The following is a 19,841-nucleotide window of genomic DNA, read 5'->3' as shown; positions in this document are numbered from 1 at the left end:
TAACAAATGTTTGTGTTATTCCCCTTGATACTTCTAGCGATATGCTCCTCAACTCGCTTTTTGCATCCTTTATTGGCTCATTGCATTTATTTTGCCAGAGCTGATGTTCCTTTCTGTTCTCTTCTTTGGGGCAGGACTTCCATTTTCTGAAGGAAGACCTTCATAAGAACATAAGAACAGCCCTGCTGGATCAGGCCCAAGGCCCATCTAGTCCAGCATCCCGTTTCACACGGTGGCCCACCAGATGCTGCTGGAAGCCACAGGCAGGGCATGCCCTCTCTCCTGCTGTTACTCCCCCACAACTGGTACCCAGAGGCACCCCTTCCCTTTTATAGCTTCCCCAACTCTACTTGTCAGCCATGCTAGTGTCCTCCTGAACTTGGTGGTACCTTTCCTCCTTCTTGGTATACATTCCGACTGAGCTATTATTGTAGTTTTCAATAAGTTCCACGTTTTCTGGAGTGATTTGAACCTGACTTCCCCTTTCAGCTTATTTTTTACCAGTTTCCTCTTCTGAAGTGCAACACATCTGTGTTGGACTTCCTTGGCAATGCTTCACTCACACATAAGTTGAACTGGATCACACTATGGCCGCTGTTCCCCAAGATTCCTCTGAAATCTTGCACCAGGTCCTGGACACCACTCAGGATTAAGTCCAAGGTCGCATTCTTTCTGGTTGGGTTCTGCAACCAGCTGTTCTAAGGCACAATCATTTAGCACATCTAGAAATTTGGCCTCTCTGTCAATACCCACACATGAGTTTGCCCAGTGTATGTGAGGATAATTAAAGTCACCCATTATTACAGCCCTGTCTCTCCAACACCTCTCTTATTTATGCACAAATAAGCACAGCCACTTTTAAACTCCTGAAGTTGGAATTGTACAATGGACTTTAATGCATAAAACTGAAGTACGTTACAATATTTCCATTTTTAAATCAGCTAACAAGTAAAGATTGACAAGAGTTACAAATGATGAGAAGTACTCCATACAACACAACTTCTGTGAGATATAGGATTTCACTATGAATACCGTCTTGCAGAATGAATCCACAATTTGATGAAAGCTGAGATACCCGAGTTTCAACAACAGTGTTATTACAATATACCTACTTTGTACTTTAGTTGATATCTAAACAGACATATGCCATTTCATTTTATACTGGAGAACTTTATAACACTCAAAAATTGTGAGGGATTATTGATTTATACAGACATTAAAGAGAGCCCTCATTCCATATTTATTACCTCAGATGCTCCTTTCAAAATTTGTTTGATTAAATAAGTAAAAACATTCTCCCCCTTGTTTTTAGCCTTTCTAAGCGGAGTCCATCTGGGTTATTTCTAGCTCACATGCCATTCGCATGTGAGCTCCAAATAAAAAGCTGGAAGCAGGTTATAACTTCTGCTGTCTGCTGCCAATGACATAAAACAGCATACAACTCACCCTTTCACTATACTAGCTTTGCTGGACTGTCGGAGTCAGGGCATTCTCAGTTTATTTTTTAGTATTGGAAATGCCACACTTCTCTGATCTAGAGTTCCTGCATTATTGTGATGGGCATATGGAAATGCTTTTCACACCACTTTGGAAGCTTAGCAATGAGAGAGTTTAAGAAAGAGGTGCAGACCGTGTGGTTCACAGCAGAAGGCAAGGCTTCAGTTTGACAATTCGAGAAAGTTCTACAGGTATGATAGGAACAAATAAGGCTCATGTATTCAGCTACTACTGTGCAGCAAGTGGCTTTCTTTGCACGCCAATATTCAATTTGTATTTATTTTTTTAATCGATAAACCACTTTTTGCCAGGCAGCCCTAAAGCAGCTTTCAACATAAAAGACACATTAAGTATACAAAACAATGGCCACATTCAGACATCGCAGGAACTGGCTTAGAACTGCAGTTTGCAGTTAACATTCTAAACTGGGGGTCGCATCACAGACAATCCCCCATTCCCAGTTTGGGAAACTCCAGAGGCAGGTTAGAGTTTCCCCTTCCACTTTCTGGTCCTCCAAGCTTGGTTCTGCCGACTTGTACAGTCATGCCAGTACCAGTCTGTGGGCATGACTTCACAGCTCCAGGAAATCACTCACGGGCGGGGGGGCGTTCCTATAGGTCCAGCGCATCCAGCACAGACCTACCACTGCCTTTGCTGGAAGGATCGCAGACTTCAAGCAGTGCTCCCCGGTAGTGCTGCTGGTCCTTTAATTAGGAGCAGCAGGGCCTGGTGTGCCTGTTGGCAGGCAGAAGTAGTAAAGTGTGCAGGGGGCGCATGGCATTCAGTCAGGGAACACACCATGGAGTGCTGGGTAAGCCCTAGAGCATAACCGCTGTTGGTGCTGCTCCAAGCTGGCCTCTCACTGGTCAATCACCTGTAACCACAATTACAGCAGCAGATGCATGCCGACAACATAACAGCCCCTTCTAACAGATGTTTAGAGCGGTGAAACTGAGCAGTAATTCCAGCTCCAAATTCCAGTTTGGGAAGTAAACTGAACCCTGTGGTTTGCTTACAGGGCCGTGGTTGCACGCATTCAGACATCGCACGAAACTGGAGTTACAGGTTAGCCGGTAACTCTGGTTTTGTGCAATGTCTGAATGCAGCCAATGCTGCTTCTTTATGTGATGTAAAATATTATCAGTTATAACCACGAGGGCTTTTAGCTACCATTCTCCCCTACCAAGTTTTCAACTCTCAAACAACAACAAAACAGTGTATGATTTCTGTTCTCTAGAGACCAAGCCCCAGATTCACAGTTGCCGCTCTTGTGCGCTGATTCCTCAGTGTTTACACAGGGGAAGTTGCACACGAACTATGCTCTTTAATGCAAAGATATTCCATGAACTTCTACAATAAGCCCTCAGACATAACCTATTGATTGACTGATTTTATTTATAACTTGCCCCAACCCAAAAGGCGTGGGTGGGTAATAATATATTAATCATAAATTCCCAATTACCTAACTCTTACCTTATCCTACTCCTGGTCATCAAATGTCCACTTGAATAAAGGATACTTACAGTATTTGCAGAAGACACCTAGAATCAGGCTTTGGCATGCGTCTAGGACAGGAGTTCCCAACCCCATCATCCCCAGCTACAGTTTATTGTGGTTAGGGATGATGGGAGTTGTAGTTCAACAGCATCTGGAGTACCACAGGTTGGGAACCCCGGTCTAGAAAAAGGGAATCCCAAAGTGGGGAGGCAGCCACAGCAAGCACTTCTCTATGTACCTCTACAGTCCTCAACTTGGCACATTTGTGGTAATCTTAAAAGGTAATTCCTAGTAATCTTAGAGATCCAAGGCTATTTATTTACTGGATGTATACTAAAATCCAACAAGAGAGACAAGTGATTAGCAAACTCTTACACCATATCTGAAATAGGAGAAAAGCAATGGCAATATTTTAAATGTTCTAGTTAAGATAAAAAAGAAACAGAATAGAATAAATCCTTTAAAGCATCAAAATGGATTTTGTTGTTGCTTTCAACATACAAGAAACGGAGCACTTCCCTTCAATGGATACCAAGAAATTAGGCTTTTCTTCTCCCTGCAGCATTTTTAAGGAGATGGCGTGCCTCTCGGCGAGCTTCTGCACATTTGAACTCATCACAAAAATGCCATCCACAAACAAGATTTTGGTCACAGAGCTAACCTCAGCAGCCAGCTGCAAAGTATCAAATACATAAAAGTATGCATCAAACTGCAACATCCAGGCAGCTTGCTGGAAAAAAGAGTCAGAATTTCAAATGGGAAAGACAAACACTGATATCTTTCTTTCCTGACAGTGAATGACATAAGCAGAGATCTGACCTTCCATCAGCACTGAACAGCCAAATAACTGCTCTGTTATTCAAATCAACACAAAAGAGTTCTCTGTTGGCAACAAAAAGGCTTACAGTAGCAACTCTATTACATAACAGACATTTCTGGATAATATTGAAAAAAACATTAAGGAAAAGACAGCTTGAAAGGTTTGAAACACTACATGGACTTCCAATGCATTTTCTTGCTTGCTAAGGACCAGTGGCCGCCCAAGACCTCTGTGCACCTGAGACAATAAGTCAAATGCTGCCACCCCACACATACACCCACCTTTTTTGTTGGTGGCGGCGGCGAGAGCCATCACTTCCAAGGACATGCGTGCAAATGCCCACCTCCTCCAGTTAACCTGACATGCACTCTGCAACCTCCCTCACACCTGGCAATGAAAAGCCAATAGAGATGGCATCTCCTGCACTCTACTACCCTTTCAACATTTTTTCTTGCATTTCCATCCCCTTTTCATTACTAGCCCAGTACAAGGAGAGGTAGTGTTATGAGGAATTTCCTGTTGCAAGGTGTCCGTTCCCTTCCCCTCTGGGATAGAAGGAGCAGGCAGGGTTAATCGAGACAATGAAAGGCACAGCAGAAGTCCAATAATGAAATTTTATAAAGACAGATTGAAAATGGGCTAAGTGGATTACAATTGTTCCTACGAATACATGCATGTTGACTTGCATGTCAAAACCTTAATTTCCCAAGGTTTAATACTTTTCACATATAAAACCCTTAACCAATAATAAATCAATGTGGATTCCTAGATATGAACCATATGAATAGAATCTATAATGTTAATCAACACCACTTAGATTCTCTACTAGCTTGAATGGCAGGGGAGGAACCAGTTCAGTGATGGGACTCCCGGCGCCCAAGTGACTCCGGGCACTAGACCGAAAGAAGGTCAGAGGGGAAGGCAAGGTGGAAGACAGAGAGCAGCAACAGATGGATGAGGCTGGGGATGGATAGGGCCAGCTGCTCTCCCCCTGTGAAATAAAGAGAATCACCACTTTTAAAAGGTGCCTCTTTGCTCACTTAGCAGAATGGGAATGGTGGTGAAGGTTGGCAGTTCCCCAACATGAAAAGTTACAGAGGGCTAGGTGATAACTGGGTGGATTTGCCACTGGTTGGAAGACCACACTCAGGAGTGCTCATCAATGGTTCCACATTACACTGGAGGAAGGTTTCCAAATGGGGTGCTGCACTGGGCCCAATACTCTAACATTGTTATCACTTACTTGGGGCAGCAGAAAAGGCAAGGAGCACCACAAGCAGGCCAGTGCCACTGACAAAGCTCTTTCAGCCACCTAGCTTAAGATCAGAAGACAGAAGCATTTGGAGAAGGGCCATCATCAGGAAAGGTCCTTCACCATATGCTTCTGCCTTCTGATGTTAACGCCAATGACTGAAAGGACCTTGTTAGCAGCAGGAGACTCCAGGTGAAGTCCCTTGCCCAAGGAGGCCCTCAGGGCCTACTCAGCTGGTAGGGAAGGGGGTTCTAGGATTCCAAGGCTGTTCACATGAGTCCTACCCAGGTGTGGGCAGGGATGCTCCAGTGAAGTGCCAGGATTGAGGCTGATCCCAGCACTGCCCTCCCGGCTAGCCCTTGGCCAGGGTAAAAGGACGCAAGCATACCCTTTTACCCAGGTGAAGGGTCGTGTGAATACTCGGGCTGCAGGCAGCTCAAGCAGACACAGCCAGGTGCCTAGGGTGGCGCCTAGTGATTCATGGCGGAATCACTCAATGCACCACGCTTGTCTTGCAGTATACTGTGGGATATCTGGAGGCTGGGATGCATTTTCCCAGACTCAAGAACGCTGTGCAGCTTGCAAAAGCGCCAGCCATGTGGGCGCATAGCCCAGGATCATGCCAGATCATCTGGGGGGAAAGTAGGTGCTATCCTGCCTTCCCCAGCACTCTCAAAAGTCATGTGAATGACCTCCCTGATTAACTGTCACTGCTGTTTCTGTATTTATTCTGGCAATTCAACTGCAGCATTGCTCTCAAACTGTTTTAATATAGCTTGTACTTTTATCCTGTACTTTAATTGGATTGAAAGCTGCCTAGAGAACACTTGCAGTGGGATATAAAATTTTAAATAAATGAATAAATGATGACAGCAAAAGCCAGACCTCCCTGCTGCCCTTTCCCCCGTTGTTGGCCAGAAATCAGGAAGTCCAGTCTACGTGTGCGCCCGCCGCACATCACGCTCACACGTCGCATGTGTGACGTGCGACATGTGAGGTGTGCATGCGCGTGGCAGCAGGCACACACGCAGATTGTACTTCCTGATTTCTGGCCAACAACGAGGAAGGGGCGGCAGGGAGGTACGCTGCCGCCCCATGGATTTTGGCAAATAACGGAGCGCCTGTGGGTGGGGGAAGAGGTGGGAGGGGTAAATGCACCCTCCCCCGCCCTTAAGGAGCCACACCCCCGGCGTCGGACTGGCGGAACCACCCATCCTTCAAACCAGTTCGTAGGCCCATAAAGGGCCCCTGGACCGGTTCCGTGCACATCTCTGTAATGGGAGCACCAACTAGAATGAGATGCTCTCTCAGAGCCCAATGCAACATCTGAGAGCATCAGATGTTGTAGTTTTACCAAGGCTAGGATACTTACTTACTGCAACGCCAAATAAATGTTTGTATGCACTTAATATTGTTATATTATATACAGGCAGTTATGTTGCTGCATTTTCAACAGGCATGCAATGGCAATTTTTTATTTTTTTACAGAGACATGCTCCATTTTCGAAGGACTTTGCCGTAAATATCAAACATTGTCAAAGCCTAAACACTTGCACTTCGGACCATTAAATTTTATTTTCCATGCCCTTGTTTTTCCTGGCTTTACAGCAGCAGTGGAAAATCTAACCAAGATTTTAGGATGTCTGTTAAACACATCAGAACTTAGAATATCCACAATTATTACACCGCCAGACTTTCTTGAAGAAGCACAAAAGGATTGCCAGATTTCTTGAGTCAAATGTAAACAGTGCTAAAATTAGAATTGAGGGAATAACTTCCTACCATCTGTTGCCAAATGAGTTAGCTGTTAGCAAATGTATTTCATTTCTCTGGATGAATTTTTAAGATACTTGAATTATTCCATTTTGTTCTTTGATATTTTAGTATTATTTTTTAGTCCCAGTTTTCATGCTTGTGTCAATAATCCATCTAATTCACTCCAGCTGGTGCATTTGCTGTTCAACCACTACAACAGGATCTAGGGCATCTTATTATAACATAAGCTTTTGATTATGAGAGCCCATTTCAACAGATACACAGTTACAGTTATGATGGGCCACTGTCCCTATCTCTCTTCTCTACCTGTGCACTTTGGCATAGAAAGAACACTCTACAGAGGCAGAAGTTTTCAAATTGTAATCTACAAAAGGTCTGCAATGTGTATCAGTTCCTAATTGAAGCAATACCTAACTAAAAGTGATCTCAAGTTTAAACTGGAAATAGTCAAACTTAGTGTGCCAGAATAGATTTCCTCCATCTTAACCAGGGGCAGAGCCACCATTGCGCGAAGGCATTCAAAGAACCTGGGCTGCCATGCACCAGGGGCCACACCTGGTGCCCCCTACCACACCCACTGCATCTGACATCAGACACCGGGGGCGTGGCCATGTTAGCAAACGGGGCCGTGCCCCCCATTTGGAAGTGAAATCCGGCCAGTGCCGCATTTGCAGTATAGGCAAGATGGCTTCTCTCTGCTTGCAAAGGCAGGGAGAGGCATTCCTGGCCAGGCTGAAACCTCTCAAAAATTGAGCCGCACAGGGCCACTTTGCAAGCAGGAAGAAGTCATCCCGGCCACGCTGCAAACATGGTGCTGGCCAAATTTCACTTCCAAATGGGGCGCACAGCCCTGTTTGTTAACATGGCCATGGCCCCTGTGTCTGACATCAGACACAAGGGTCACGGGGTGCTGGCAGCAGGCTGAACAGGGGCCACCGGTGTGTCCTCACTACACCACTGATTTTAACTTAATGCGGGGGGGGTGGAATGGAGATTTCTGTGGCAATTTGACAGCTAATATTGCAGCATAGGTTCTCCGCCTACAAAAGCTGATGTCACATAGGAGGAGGAGGAGTTCTTCTCTGCTGCTCCTGAGGACAGTAGCAGAACCAAGAAGTTAAAATTACAAGCAAATCTAGGGTAGACATCAGGAGGAATTTCCTAACTGTAAGAGCTATTCAGCAGTGGAACAGTCTGCCTGGACTCTCCTTAGCTAGAAGTTTTCAAACCAAGGTTTGATAGCCATCTGTCACAGATGCTGTAGCAGTTTCCCACAGAACAAAGGCTTAAACTAGAAGACCTCTAGGGTCACTTCAGCTCTATGGGAGAGGAGAGCTGGTCTTGTGGTAGCAAACATGACTTGATCCCTTAGCTAAGCAGGGTCTGCCCTGGTTGCATTTGGATAGGAGACCACATGTGGTACATGTTTTAATGTAAACCGCCCTGAGCCTTTTGGAAGGGCGGTATAAAAGTTTTAATAATAAATAAAATAAATGTGAGCACCATCAGATATTCCCCTTAGGGGATGGAGCCGCTCTGGGAAGAGCATCTAGGTTCCAAGTTCCTTCCCTGGCTTCTCCAAGATAGGGCTGAGAGAGAGAAAGTTTCCGCATGTTCCTGGGAGCATGCATATCCCAAGATGACTTTATGGAGGTTGCAGCCAACTGTATGAACCAGGCCCTCATCCACTGTGTGAGTTGTGCTCACACAGCCATAACTTTTTATTTTGTAACTTCAGCTACCATCTTTGATTATCCCAATACAAGTTAGTTTGCCCTCCTTTTAGATAGGCAATGGGCAATTTTAAGAGTGATGTAAATATACCTAGTACCAGTCTACTTCATGTAACTAACATAGGGACTACAGCCTATGAAAGCTTATGGCATAATCAACCATCTAACAGCCCCTCAGAAACCAAGGCATTTTTAAAAATGTTGTTCCCACTGCCACAGACTAACATAGCTAATTTTGGGAAATCTCTTTGGCTATACTTAATAAATCCTAATTAGCCTTTACCCTCTCATGGAGAGGTAGCAACCCTAAATATATAATTTTTGTAGCAAGGAAGAGTAGTGAAGCAATGACGCCCAGCTTCACACAGCTGCTCCCACTGCTCTCATTTTGACCTCATACACTGCTTTTTTTACAGTCAAGTAATAGTATATTTCACAAGTGTTGACAATGCTTATTAGCAGTGACAGCTATTGCTGTGGTGGTGCATGTGAAAAAGATTCCAGGACCACAAGTAAAATGCATCAGCAACAAAGAAAGGAACAGTCAGTGGGTAGTAGTTATATAGCTAACACTCTTCAGTTGCAGTGTTTATAAGCTATTGGAAACCCAGAGTAATTTAGCACCTGTAGAAACAAAAAAAACATGAACGGAACAAAAAAACGTGAACTACTCCATAGATTCAAGAAACTACCAGGATGATGCTCAAGTAGAAGCCAGCTCCTTGCCGCTCAAGTGGCTGAATGTTTGGATTTCCACGAGGGGATATGCTAGGACTCAAGACATGATGCACGCCCTCTACTTGGAAAGTGTTTCATTATCTCAAAGGATTTGTGGGACTGGGAACAGGTTGTACTTAGTGAGGAGAAGGATACATGCCCTTCTCCTCACATGCCTAAAAGGTACTCACTCACTACAAGTGTTCCAGGACAAAGCAATGGCTCTGAAAATCATTTCCAGAAATAAATCCTTCTAAATCCTACCTGAAAGTGAACCAAGGCCTTTCTGTATCCCGCCACCTACGCACCCCCCTAACTTCATTTTTCTTTCTCCCAAATCTCACTGCCCTCGACCGCCAGCCTTCGTCCGACCCAATGCAAACGTGGCTTCGTTCAGGCTCGATTTTAAAGCAGAGCTCAACGTCTCAGATCGAACCGGAACCAACGATAAAGTCTCGGAGCACGTGCAGAGTTGTTTTGTCCTGGGAGGACTTACCTCGTCGCCGAAGTGCACCACCTTCTGGCCAGTGTTGAGGCTCAGTTGCGGGTAGCAGGCCGGGGGCGGGGTGTCTCTGGAGGCCCCTCGATGTGCCGCGTACCGGGCCTGAACGTGGGGCTCCACCAGGGTCTTGTCAATGATCTCATCCTGCTGGCGGGGCGGCAGCCTCTCCCAATCGGGCCCGTAACGCTGGCGGATGCGCTCCTTCTCCGCCATGATCTTGCGAGCCATGGGGTTCAGCGACGAGAAGTAGCTGAAGCGCTTACGCTCCCGCTCGTCCAGCGGCCGGTTGCCGTTCATGACGGCGGTGCGGGAGGCTGCGATCGCTGCAGCCATGGAAGCCATGGCCGGCCGGCCGGGCCCTGCCGCTCACTCAGGCTCCGCGACTCAACGCACAGGGGCGCAAAGCAGTTCTGCCGCGCCCTCCGCTCTCGGCTCTTTTGCTCTACACACAGAGCCAAGCTCAGCTCGCCCAGCCTTAAGCCTTTCCGCTCCTCCCCGCCTGCTCCTGGACCCGCCTCCTCCTCTTCTCTCTTCCCGATTCACACTCCTCCCCTTCAGAGAATCGAGCCCCATTGTACGGAATCAATGCTGCTGTTTGTATGCCTGTCATGTGGTGGGTGCCCCCCGGGAAAATCTAGGAACGGATCCCAAAGACCAACGCTTTGCCATTAACGTGTACTAATGTAGTCTTGTTATCCGGTGTGGAAGTTATATTCATGATATAATCGGACTAAACATGCCATTCCACACGTCCCCCCCCCCCCTCCTAGCGACTATTAATTAATTAATTGCAACAACAACCCACCCTCTCCTAAACCTTTACGATTCCTTTAGAGTGGTTCCAGCTCTCTCAACCGACTCTCCTTTAAAGACTTTAGCCCATCGTAATTTTATCATATTGACAGTTTGATGCTTTACAAACAAGTCTGATTTTACAAATCTATATTCAAATAAATATTGAACATGTGAATCAATTAAATGACTCGCAGTGACATCACCAAAATAACGTCAGATTGTCACTTAAGTTTTTCTGCTGCATATACAGAATGTGTCTATTTTCCTGATACATTTCAAAAGTATTGTATTGTTACCGCTACTACCATTCCTTTGTAACACAGATTGCTGGTTAATAGCCCAGAAAGGGAGCAAATGGGTAGGAGGTGATTGAGAATCTCTCAGTGTTTGAATAAGATGCCCATGAGAACATCAGCAAGGCGACACGCCCCTGAGCAGAGGGTGCAGCAGGTTGCGTGAAGGTGCTAGTGGGGAAGAAACAGTAGGAAGAAACGGAGTCAGAGAGAGGGCTGCAAGCTGGCTGAAAGCACGTTTGGTGTGCGGGACGTCTCTCAGGCAATCTGGTAACCTGCTTCCACTTACGCTCTACTTGTTATGCTTCGACATTCTTATTTCCATAATCACCTTATTTCCCCAACTAATTTATAATCTTGCCCTTCCAAAGCGCAGGGCAGCTAACTGCATAAAACAACCACGATAATAACAAAATCACAATTCTATACATCTAAAATGAAGAGTTGCATCCTTCCATTGCTGCTAATATTCTTTTACATTTCCCCCTTTCTTCTCCTTCCAAGTTTTTTTAAAAAAATGGTTTATTGGCATGAGCTGTGTAAAAGCCTTGCCGTTCTTTAAAATAAATGCAACAGAATACTCGGCAAGTCAAAATGACACAGTGAGCTGCCAACCACTTTAAGAAGCCCTCTACAAATCCTTGAAGATTGGCTACCACCCAGGAATAAGGTGAGCAGCAGATGCATTCAAGAACAGGGGTATTGTAGCTTTAGCAATCAGGCAGAAGAAGGAATTTTAGCTGGTGCAGCATATCCTACTAGAATGCTACTGGGTTGGAGAGAAACTCCTTCTGTCCAAATTCCCTCTTGAAAGGCATATACTGTAAGTTCTGTCTAACGTGTGAGACACAGCTCACTCGCTCAGAAATACACTTTGCCCCTTTTGTGCCCCTGTCAAGTCAGTTGACAGAAGACATCCACTCATCCCCAGAAGGGAAGTCAAGAAGTATTGGGATAGCTTATCTATTAACCACCCATTCATGTGCCAAGTCTTATGAGAATGTATTTGTTCCCATCAAGGCACACAATCCCATTTCTTTTCTTTGCAGAACATCATTGTGCTATATCTATTTATTTATTTATCATATTTTTATACCGCCTGATATGTACATCTCTAGGCGGTGTACAAAATTTAAAACAATATTTAAAAATCACAGATTAGAACACAAAACAGTTGCATAAAAACAGAAATAAGAACAACATAAAACAATTATTAAAACAAATTATTAAAATTAATTCTAATTAAAAGCTTGTCAGGTGAGTCTTCAAGCAACATTGTTGCATTAGTGCGATAGCATTACACGAGTGCCAACAATAATGCTGTCGCACTAGTGCAATAATATGGTGAAATGGTATTACACAAAGGAAGGCTGTTTCAGACTAGTTCTTGCACTAGCAGACAGTGAAATGTTGCACAACTGGTTGCACTCCTTGCACAATACTCTGCACAATCTTGTACGTACCCTGGAGGCGGTCTTCCACTAGAAGTTGCGCAACATCACAGAGCCCCACAACTTCACACAGCTCCACAACCTCGATCATTGCACTAGCAACACTACTCTAGCCTGGATGTCAGTCACTGTTCCAAGCTGGTGGCAATGAAATTCTCTTTCCATTACATAGTAAATATATAGGATGAAAGCTTTACATTGCCTGAGGGGCGTAGCAAGGTTGGAGTGGGCCCAGAGACAAGGTTTTAAAATGGGGCCCTCCTCTCCGAAGCTCAGCTCATGAAGTAAAGAAATCTTAAATGAGGCTGAATAGTGGTAACAAAAAGCATAGTTAAAGCATTGTGTGTGTGTGTGTGTGTGTATATATATATATATCTCCTATGTATCCTATATATATATATCCTATATATAATAGATAGATAGATATATTTCCTATGTGCCACAATAGGACATCATCTTAAATTATTTTTAAAAAGGTTTTGTAAATTGTGGACGATGCAAGTCATTTAATGGTACTAGAGAAAGACAGGCTGTTCTGGTAGCTCCAGGTCTTAACACTCACATCAATTTCAGAGGATGAATATAACTGAAGGGAGCCCGGGCAGGTGTGTGGCTGGGGGAGTCAGTCATGTGACTAGCCTCTGGGGGCCCCCCAAAGCAGTGGGCCCCCAGACAACTGTCTCCCCTTGCCCTATTATAGTTACACCCTGACTACCTCAAGATCATTACAATGAGCAGATAAATACAATGATAATCAGAACTCAGCCCCAAACCTACACTTAAGAGGCCTCCCTGCAAACCTGCAAATGCACACCTCCTGTAATAACAGTACAGTATTGAGCTGCTCTCAAATCCAGAACACATTGGGACCGATCCCCCTATAGTTTGGTTTGTCCAGGACTGGTTTCCTTCTTTCAAAGAGGTACAGTTCACTTCCATTCTGCAATGATTTGTATTTTGAATATTATAGAACTGGAAGAGGGTCTATCAACAGCTACTAGTCTGAGGGCTACAGGCCACCTCCAGCCTCAGAGGCAGGATGCCTCTGAATAACAGTTGCAGGGGAGTAACAGCAGGAGAGAGGGCATGCCCTCACCTCTTGCCTGTGGGTTTCTCAGAGGCATCTGGTGGGCCACTGTGTGAAACAGGATGCTGGACTAAATGGGTCTTGGGCCTGATCCAGCAGGGCTGTTCTTATGTAACTGTCTGTGGCTAGAACTGGAGGTGGGTTACTCAGATTGCTTTGCTTTAGCTAGGATTGCAATTTGGTTCCAGAATGTTACAAAGTTTTAAAATTCATGTGTTTTCTACTGCCTGCTACTTTGGTACGAAAGCAAACTTTGACAAAGTAATGTCATTCTGTGCAGTTAGATTTATCAGTGCTCAAAGGTCTTGGGACTCTATATCTTCAAATTTTAGCCCATCTACAAGAGTTACTTACACCACCTAATGGAGCAGCGGGGAAGTCACTTGCCTAAGGTGCAAGAGGCTGCTGTTTCAAATCCCCACTGGTATATTTTCCAGACTATGGGAAACACCTATATCAGGCAGCAGCAATATAGGAAAATGCTGAAAGGCATCATCTCATACTGTGTGCAGTGGGAGATGGCAATGGTAAACTCCTCCTGTATTCTACCAAAGAAAACTATATGGCTCAGTGGTCACCAGGAGTCGACACCAACTCGACGGCACAACTACAAGAGTTACTTAATATCACTAGTTTCTCAGTAGAAGAGCACAGACTGTTTAAAGTTCCACAAAATACCTGCATGTGTTTTGAATGGTCAAGTCAGGAATCTATGAGCTTCAAATCTGCATTTGTGGGGAGGGTGTAGTAAAAGATCTCCCCAATTGTTTGTCTAGTTGCCTTTACAAGGCAATGAGGTTTCTGCATCAAATAAATCGCTGGTCATTTCAACAAAAATTGGTCTTTTGACTAGCTAGTAAGATAAAAACCAGAAAGGTGGTTTTATCTTTGCAGATGCTTGGTAAATAATAATTTTTAAAAAATGTTCCAGATTGCTACGCTTCTTTGCTGCTTTGGTAAAATCTGAATTTTTGTGATTACTTCTGACCTAAATAACTAAATGTTCTTACTGGTCTTCAGTGGCTTATCAATGGCTTTTAGTATTGATTTGTATTGAAAGTCAGCACACACTCTGAAATCTAAAGTTATTTAACATTTTGGAGAAACTATCCTCTTCCTCAAGATACCTCAAGGCAGCACCATAGAAATTTATGCAAATTTAATTAATTGAATTAATTAAAACCCATAGTCAATTAATCCAGTCTTTAATTGGTTGGGAGCCCTAGCTGCAATCCTGTGGTTCATGAAATTACTCCAGAAGTCACCTCATGACTGCAAAATATTACACTGAACTTGTACTGCTTCAAACTGCAGATAGGAAGGAGGAAAAAGAAATGCAAGCAATTTCAGAAAGCAACCAGTTGCTAGGAGTGGGTGCAAAATACTACACACATGCCACAGATGGTAGGAACTGAAGTATAATTTTACCCCCGGTCATGTGCCCTGATATGAATTCCACAAAGCCACCCAAGAGGATGACTTACAAAATTTTTCCCTACAACAATCCAATTTGTTACTTGGGTATAAAGATTTAAAAGTTCAGAGACTGGAGATGTAGGCTCCCACTAATGGTTCATCCAAACAGTGCATAAAGGTGTGTTCTGATTATAGTTCAACTTTTGTGCAGTGCTCAGTCAAATAAATGCAAACACAACACCACATTATCCAGTCCATGTGTAGTGGATGATATAGGCTGCTGGACCCCCACACCTTATAAAAACATTGGGATAGATGTATATTTATACTGGAGGAGAAGAAACACAGCCTTCGTAAAATTGTGCAACTGCTAATCTCCATTTGCCAAATCTAATTATGTGCTGATGACACAGAGATGTTTCACACTGAAATGACAATGGCTGTAGTACAGGAAGAAACTAATATATTTTCCATAGTACTGTACTGTGTTCTGGGGTGTAACTATAATAGGGCAAGGGGAGATAGTTGTCTGGGGGCCCACTGCTTTGGGGGGCCCCCAGAGGCAAGCACACACACCCCCGGGCTTCCTTCAGTTGTATTCATCCTCTGAAATTGATGTGAGTGTTAAGACCTGGAGCTACCAGAACAGCATGTCTTTCTCTAGTACCATTAAATGACTTGCATGATCCACAATTTACAAAACCTTTAAAAAAATAATTTAGGATGATGTTCTATTGTGGCAGATAGATAGATAGATAGATAGATAGAAAGCCTATCTATCTATCTATCTATCTATCTATAAATTTTACTATGCTTTTTGTTACCACTATTCAGCCTCATTTAAGATTTATTTACTTCATGAGCTGAGCTTCAGTGGGCGGGGGGGCGGGGTTTAGAATTTTGTCTCTGGGCCCACTCCAACCTTGCTACACCCCTGCTGTGTTCTGAGTTCTTGGGAAATATATTAGTGAAATGAAAGTCGCTGGAGTCTATGCATCAAATTAGCAATTATATCTTTGATGTGCAGAAATGGTCATGGAAAAATCCCTAAAGTACCATAATGAATGCTCTGTCTGAGGGTTTTCTCATCATTCATATAGTCTCTTCCTATTCTGTCAATAAGACAAAAATGAGTTTACTACTCAGGGATCTGTTGCTCATCTAAGCTAATGTGGGAGAGGCTAGAATGTTCCTCACCAAGTAATTAGGGCTATGCAGCTCAGTCATCAACACATACCAGTTTGGTTTGCTATACCAGTTTGATTGGATCTCACTGCCCATTAGTAAGTATTCTAGTTACAGAACCCTTAAGTACTGGGATATGCAGCACATGCTGGAGCAAGATCAAATTATATTTTAGAAGATGGGTATGATGATTCAACAGTAGCACAAACATTTTTGCATAAATTAGGAGCCAGTTCAAGAGGGTAAAGTGTGCTGTGGTTGTCTTTGGTAGAATACAGCAGGGGTTTACCATTGCCATCTCCCATGAGATGATGCCTTTCAGCATCTTCCTATATCGCTGCTGCCCAATATAGTTGTTTCCTATAGTCTGGGACACTTCTAACTATTTGAGTGGAAAAAGAACACTCAAACACTGGTCTTTGTTTTCTGCCTTCCTTCCCCAAATAAACTGAGTGGAAATGTGCATCATGGAGGAGAAACTGTTAAGAGAACAGCCTGTTTGGGGGCTCCCAGCAGCACCCTATATGTGATTTGGAATTACAGGCTTGTAGTTTCCATTTTGGACTATCTAAACTCACGGGATCACTATTTGCATACATGGACTAAGTCACTTAGTGACTGAAAGGCAAACTATTTCCCGTGCTCTCCTCTCTGGTTAAACACAGATGAGGATGCTAAGTAGACACAAGTTAAGGAGAAGCTATCTTCTCCAAGGAGCAGCAGAAACTACTTTGCTGGCACAAAGGATTTGCGAGCTAATCACCTTCACAGGAAGAATAGAAAAGGTGCAACAGGTTTATCTCTCTGTCATAAGCATTAATGGTTGGTTTGAGGCACAGGAGGAGTGCTCCTTACGCTGCAGAAATTCCAACTGCCCATCAGAAAGGTCTTCCTGACACAAGGTGAGGTTTGAGTCTGCCTAGTCAGTGTTTTTACATACATGTCACCCAGACCTTTTTACCTCATTGCACTTCAAGATCCACACGTTAAGCAACATGCATTCTTTTGTCCATCATGGATATCACTCTCATCAGCAAAGAAGTGTGGTCCGTGCTTGGACCCAGGGCAGGAGTCTGCCTATTTGTATCACAAGCCCCATCAAGCCATGTATCTCTTTGCCAGATTCACCCGCAGTGTGGACTTGTGTATCGGCCTCAGCTATACCATCTGGCTGTGCCTTGGCCCTTGTGCCCATTCCGCTTCCAGCCTCCAGACTGAACCTGTCCCCAAGTCCTATCGGCACAGCACACTTGGCGGCACTGGACTGGTTTCCTGAGATCAAACCATTTTTAGGCTTCTTGATTCATGAGTGGCACGCTCATCTTCATTCTTGCATACCGTTTTCCTGCCTGTCCTGTCCCTCAGCACCCGCTGAGCAACAAGTGTCTGACACACCATTGGAAGGATACAGGTATATTAACTGACCTATGCTCCAAATTCTTTTGCTATCCTTCCTCCTTGCCCTCTTCAAAGTCTAAAGCAAATTTCTAACGGCCTGTTTTAATTTGGATCTCAAATCCAAAATGCCTCTTCGTGAACTTCAGTGTAGTCTTAGTAGTTTTATTAGTCTTAAGTTAATATTGTGTTGCTTAATCAATTTTTCTGTGTTCCTATTACCCTAAATAAACCTGAGTATATTTTGTCCTCAGCTCTGTCATTAGTTCCCAAGGACCAGAGCTTTGCACAAATATATTCTGTAATGAACTGCTCACTCTAGTTTCACTGATTCCCCACACAAGCCCAAAAGTTAGTCTAGAGTGCCAATACTCCAGAGCATTTTCATTAACAAAACCCTGGACAACTTCAGCCCGTCTGGATGCTGAGCCTAACTTCAAAAGCACCAGTGATGATCAGGTTTTTACACCCATTGGAAATGTTAGGGTGTTGAAACAAATAATTAGCAAGGCAAGTGATTTTCCCTTGGTCTTGACTTTGCATTTCTGCACCACAGCTAAAATTTGTATAGTCTCCTTCTCTGTAAAGTATGAAGAAAATCAAATGAGCAAAAAGAGGACAAGAAAACTACCAGTGGGTAACATCCAGACTACGTTCATCCGAGACTCAAGTTTCATTGATTTCAATGGTGCTTGGACATTAGTCAGTTTCCCAAGTTTTTAGACCATAAGTGGATAAAAATAGGCAAGTAGTGGATTTGGCCTTCTCAAATCTTTCTGTGGTTCCAGATATACATTAGCATCTCTTGCCCCAGTTGACTACCACTATATCTCCAGTAGTAATTCAATGTTAAATCCTAGTAGAAACAAAATACCAGATATGCCAAAAATCTCTGAAGAACCAGCACTGACTGGACAGTAGAGAGTTCCAGAGTTTGCAGTACCTATTTCTGTCTTCCAAAAAACTCCAATATGTATTAGACATTACATTGTATATACATAGAAAGTGTGCTAAGTGTACACTTAGTATTAAGTATACATTGTGTGTGAATAACTGTCCATGCATATAGATTGTATGTGCACACACTGTACAGAGACTGTATGTGCATTGAACATAATGTATGAATAGAGCTAGTGTCCCCTTCAACAAGTATTTGCTGTGCTAACTTGGTCTTCTGAAGGTTCATCGTTTCCATAGTGATGGGAAGACAACACATGACCTTAAATTTTAGCTGGTTCTGCCACAAGTCCCTCTTCATGTTCCTTGACCTGTTGGAGTCTCTCCTTTTCTTCAAGTTCTAACACCTTATATTTCAGTTCTTTATAGTTTGCATTCTTAAGTATTTCCTCAACTGTAGGTGGATTTACTCAGTGCAAATAAAAAATACATTTCTAGCATGGGAAAACAGGAAGGGAAAAATGATGCAAATGAGGAAGAATTGTTTAGGAAAAGCTGCATATGACAAAGTAGATCACATGAGCAGGTGCATGTGTGTCTGTAAAAATTAATTGTGAAACTGTTCGCCGTTTCCTTCACCTGGAAGATATGGATAATAGTCCAGGTTGTCTGGTTTAAACACTGAAGCTTCTTATGAACGCTACTCTACCTATTACAATTTTTTTTTAAAGTTACACTAAAAATAGCAACTTGTTTTTATAGGCCCGTCAATCTCGCAGACCACATAAAAAAAGCAAAAAGCACTGGATAAACCAGCAATTAAAATCAACTATAATGAAGACATATAGATTAACACTTAGTAACAGTCAGTAGTAGACTTCTAATCTTGCTAGGAGGCTGAGCCATTTTACTTTAAAATGACAATTTTTTTCTTTATACTAGACAAACAAGATATAGAAATTAGCTTCCCATACAGCACAAGAGGCCTTCCATTGGTACATCAAGCCTTCTAGTGCATCTAAAATTGCTAATTTTAAATGGGTTCTGTGCCATGTTTTCATAGGATTTGATTTACACCTCAAAAGTTCATGTTTTAGAAGCAAAAAGGTTTGCAAACCTCCCCCCCTTCTGTTCTTCCACACTTTTATTTGTGTGTGTGTGTGTGTGGGGGGCACCTATACACAGCCATTATTTCTACAATCTGCTGCTTTGGCACCATTAAAAATGTATTTGTACTTGAAAGGGCTTCTTGTAATACACACGATTTCACAGAACCAATAGACTATAGCCCTAAGTGGAGGAGGAGCACCACATCTAAATGGTTCCGGCAATTGGCAAATACTCTCCCTTGACATACGTTGCAGGCAAGTGCTGTTGTCCATTCGCTATACAACCCTAGTCATGTATAATTACATAGGACAAATTAGGGCAGATGGCTGATGAAGATATGCATTCAGGTATATGTCTGAATATCTATCCCCAGCTTTCCCCAACTAATCAACTAAGCCTAATAGGGTCAAGGCAAGGG

General features: G+C 43.4%; 1 protein-coding gene across 2 annotated transcripts in view; it reads right to left on the bottom strand.

Moving 5' to 3' along the window:
* The window catches only part of C1H1orf198 (chromosome 1 C1orf198 homolog), a 35,676-nt gene extending 25,332 nt beyond the window's left edge, over positions 1-10,344 (bottom strand). For both annotated transcript variants that reach the window (XM_053298203.1, XM_053298214.1), the window contains exon 1: positions 9,789-10,344. In XM_053298203.1, coding sequence (XP_053154178.1) covers positions 9,789-10,136 — 348 coding nt within the window. In that variant the 5' untranslated portion in view covers positions 10,137-10,344. The remainder of the gene's footprint in view (positions 1-9,788) is intronic.
* Positions 10,345-19,841: the final 9,497 nt, after the last annotated feature.

This window comes from Hemicordylus capensis, chromosome 1 (assembly GCF_027244095.1).
Source record: "Hemicordylus capensis ecotype Gifberg chromosome 1, rHemCap1.1.pri, whole genome shotgun sequence".
NCBI lineage: Eukaryota > Metazoa > Chordata > Lepidosauria > Squamata > Cordylidae > Hemicordylus > Hemicordylus capensis.
Note: the sequence above shows the minus strand (reverse complement) of the source record. Positions and strands in the feature narration are given on the sequence as shown.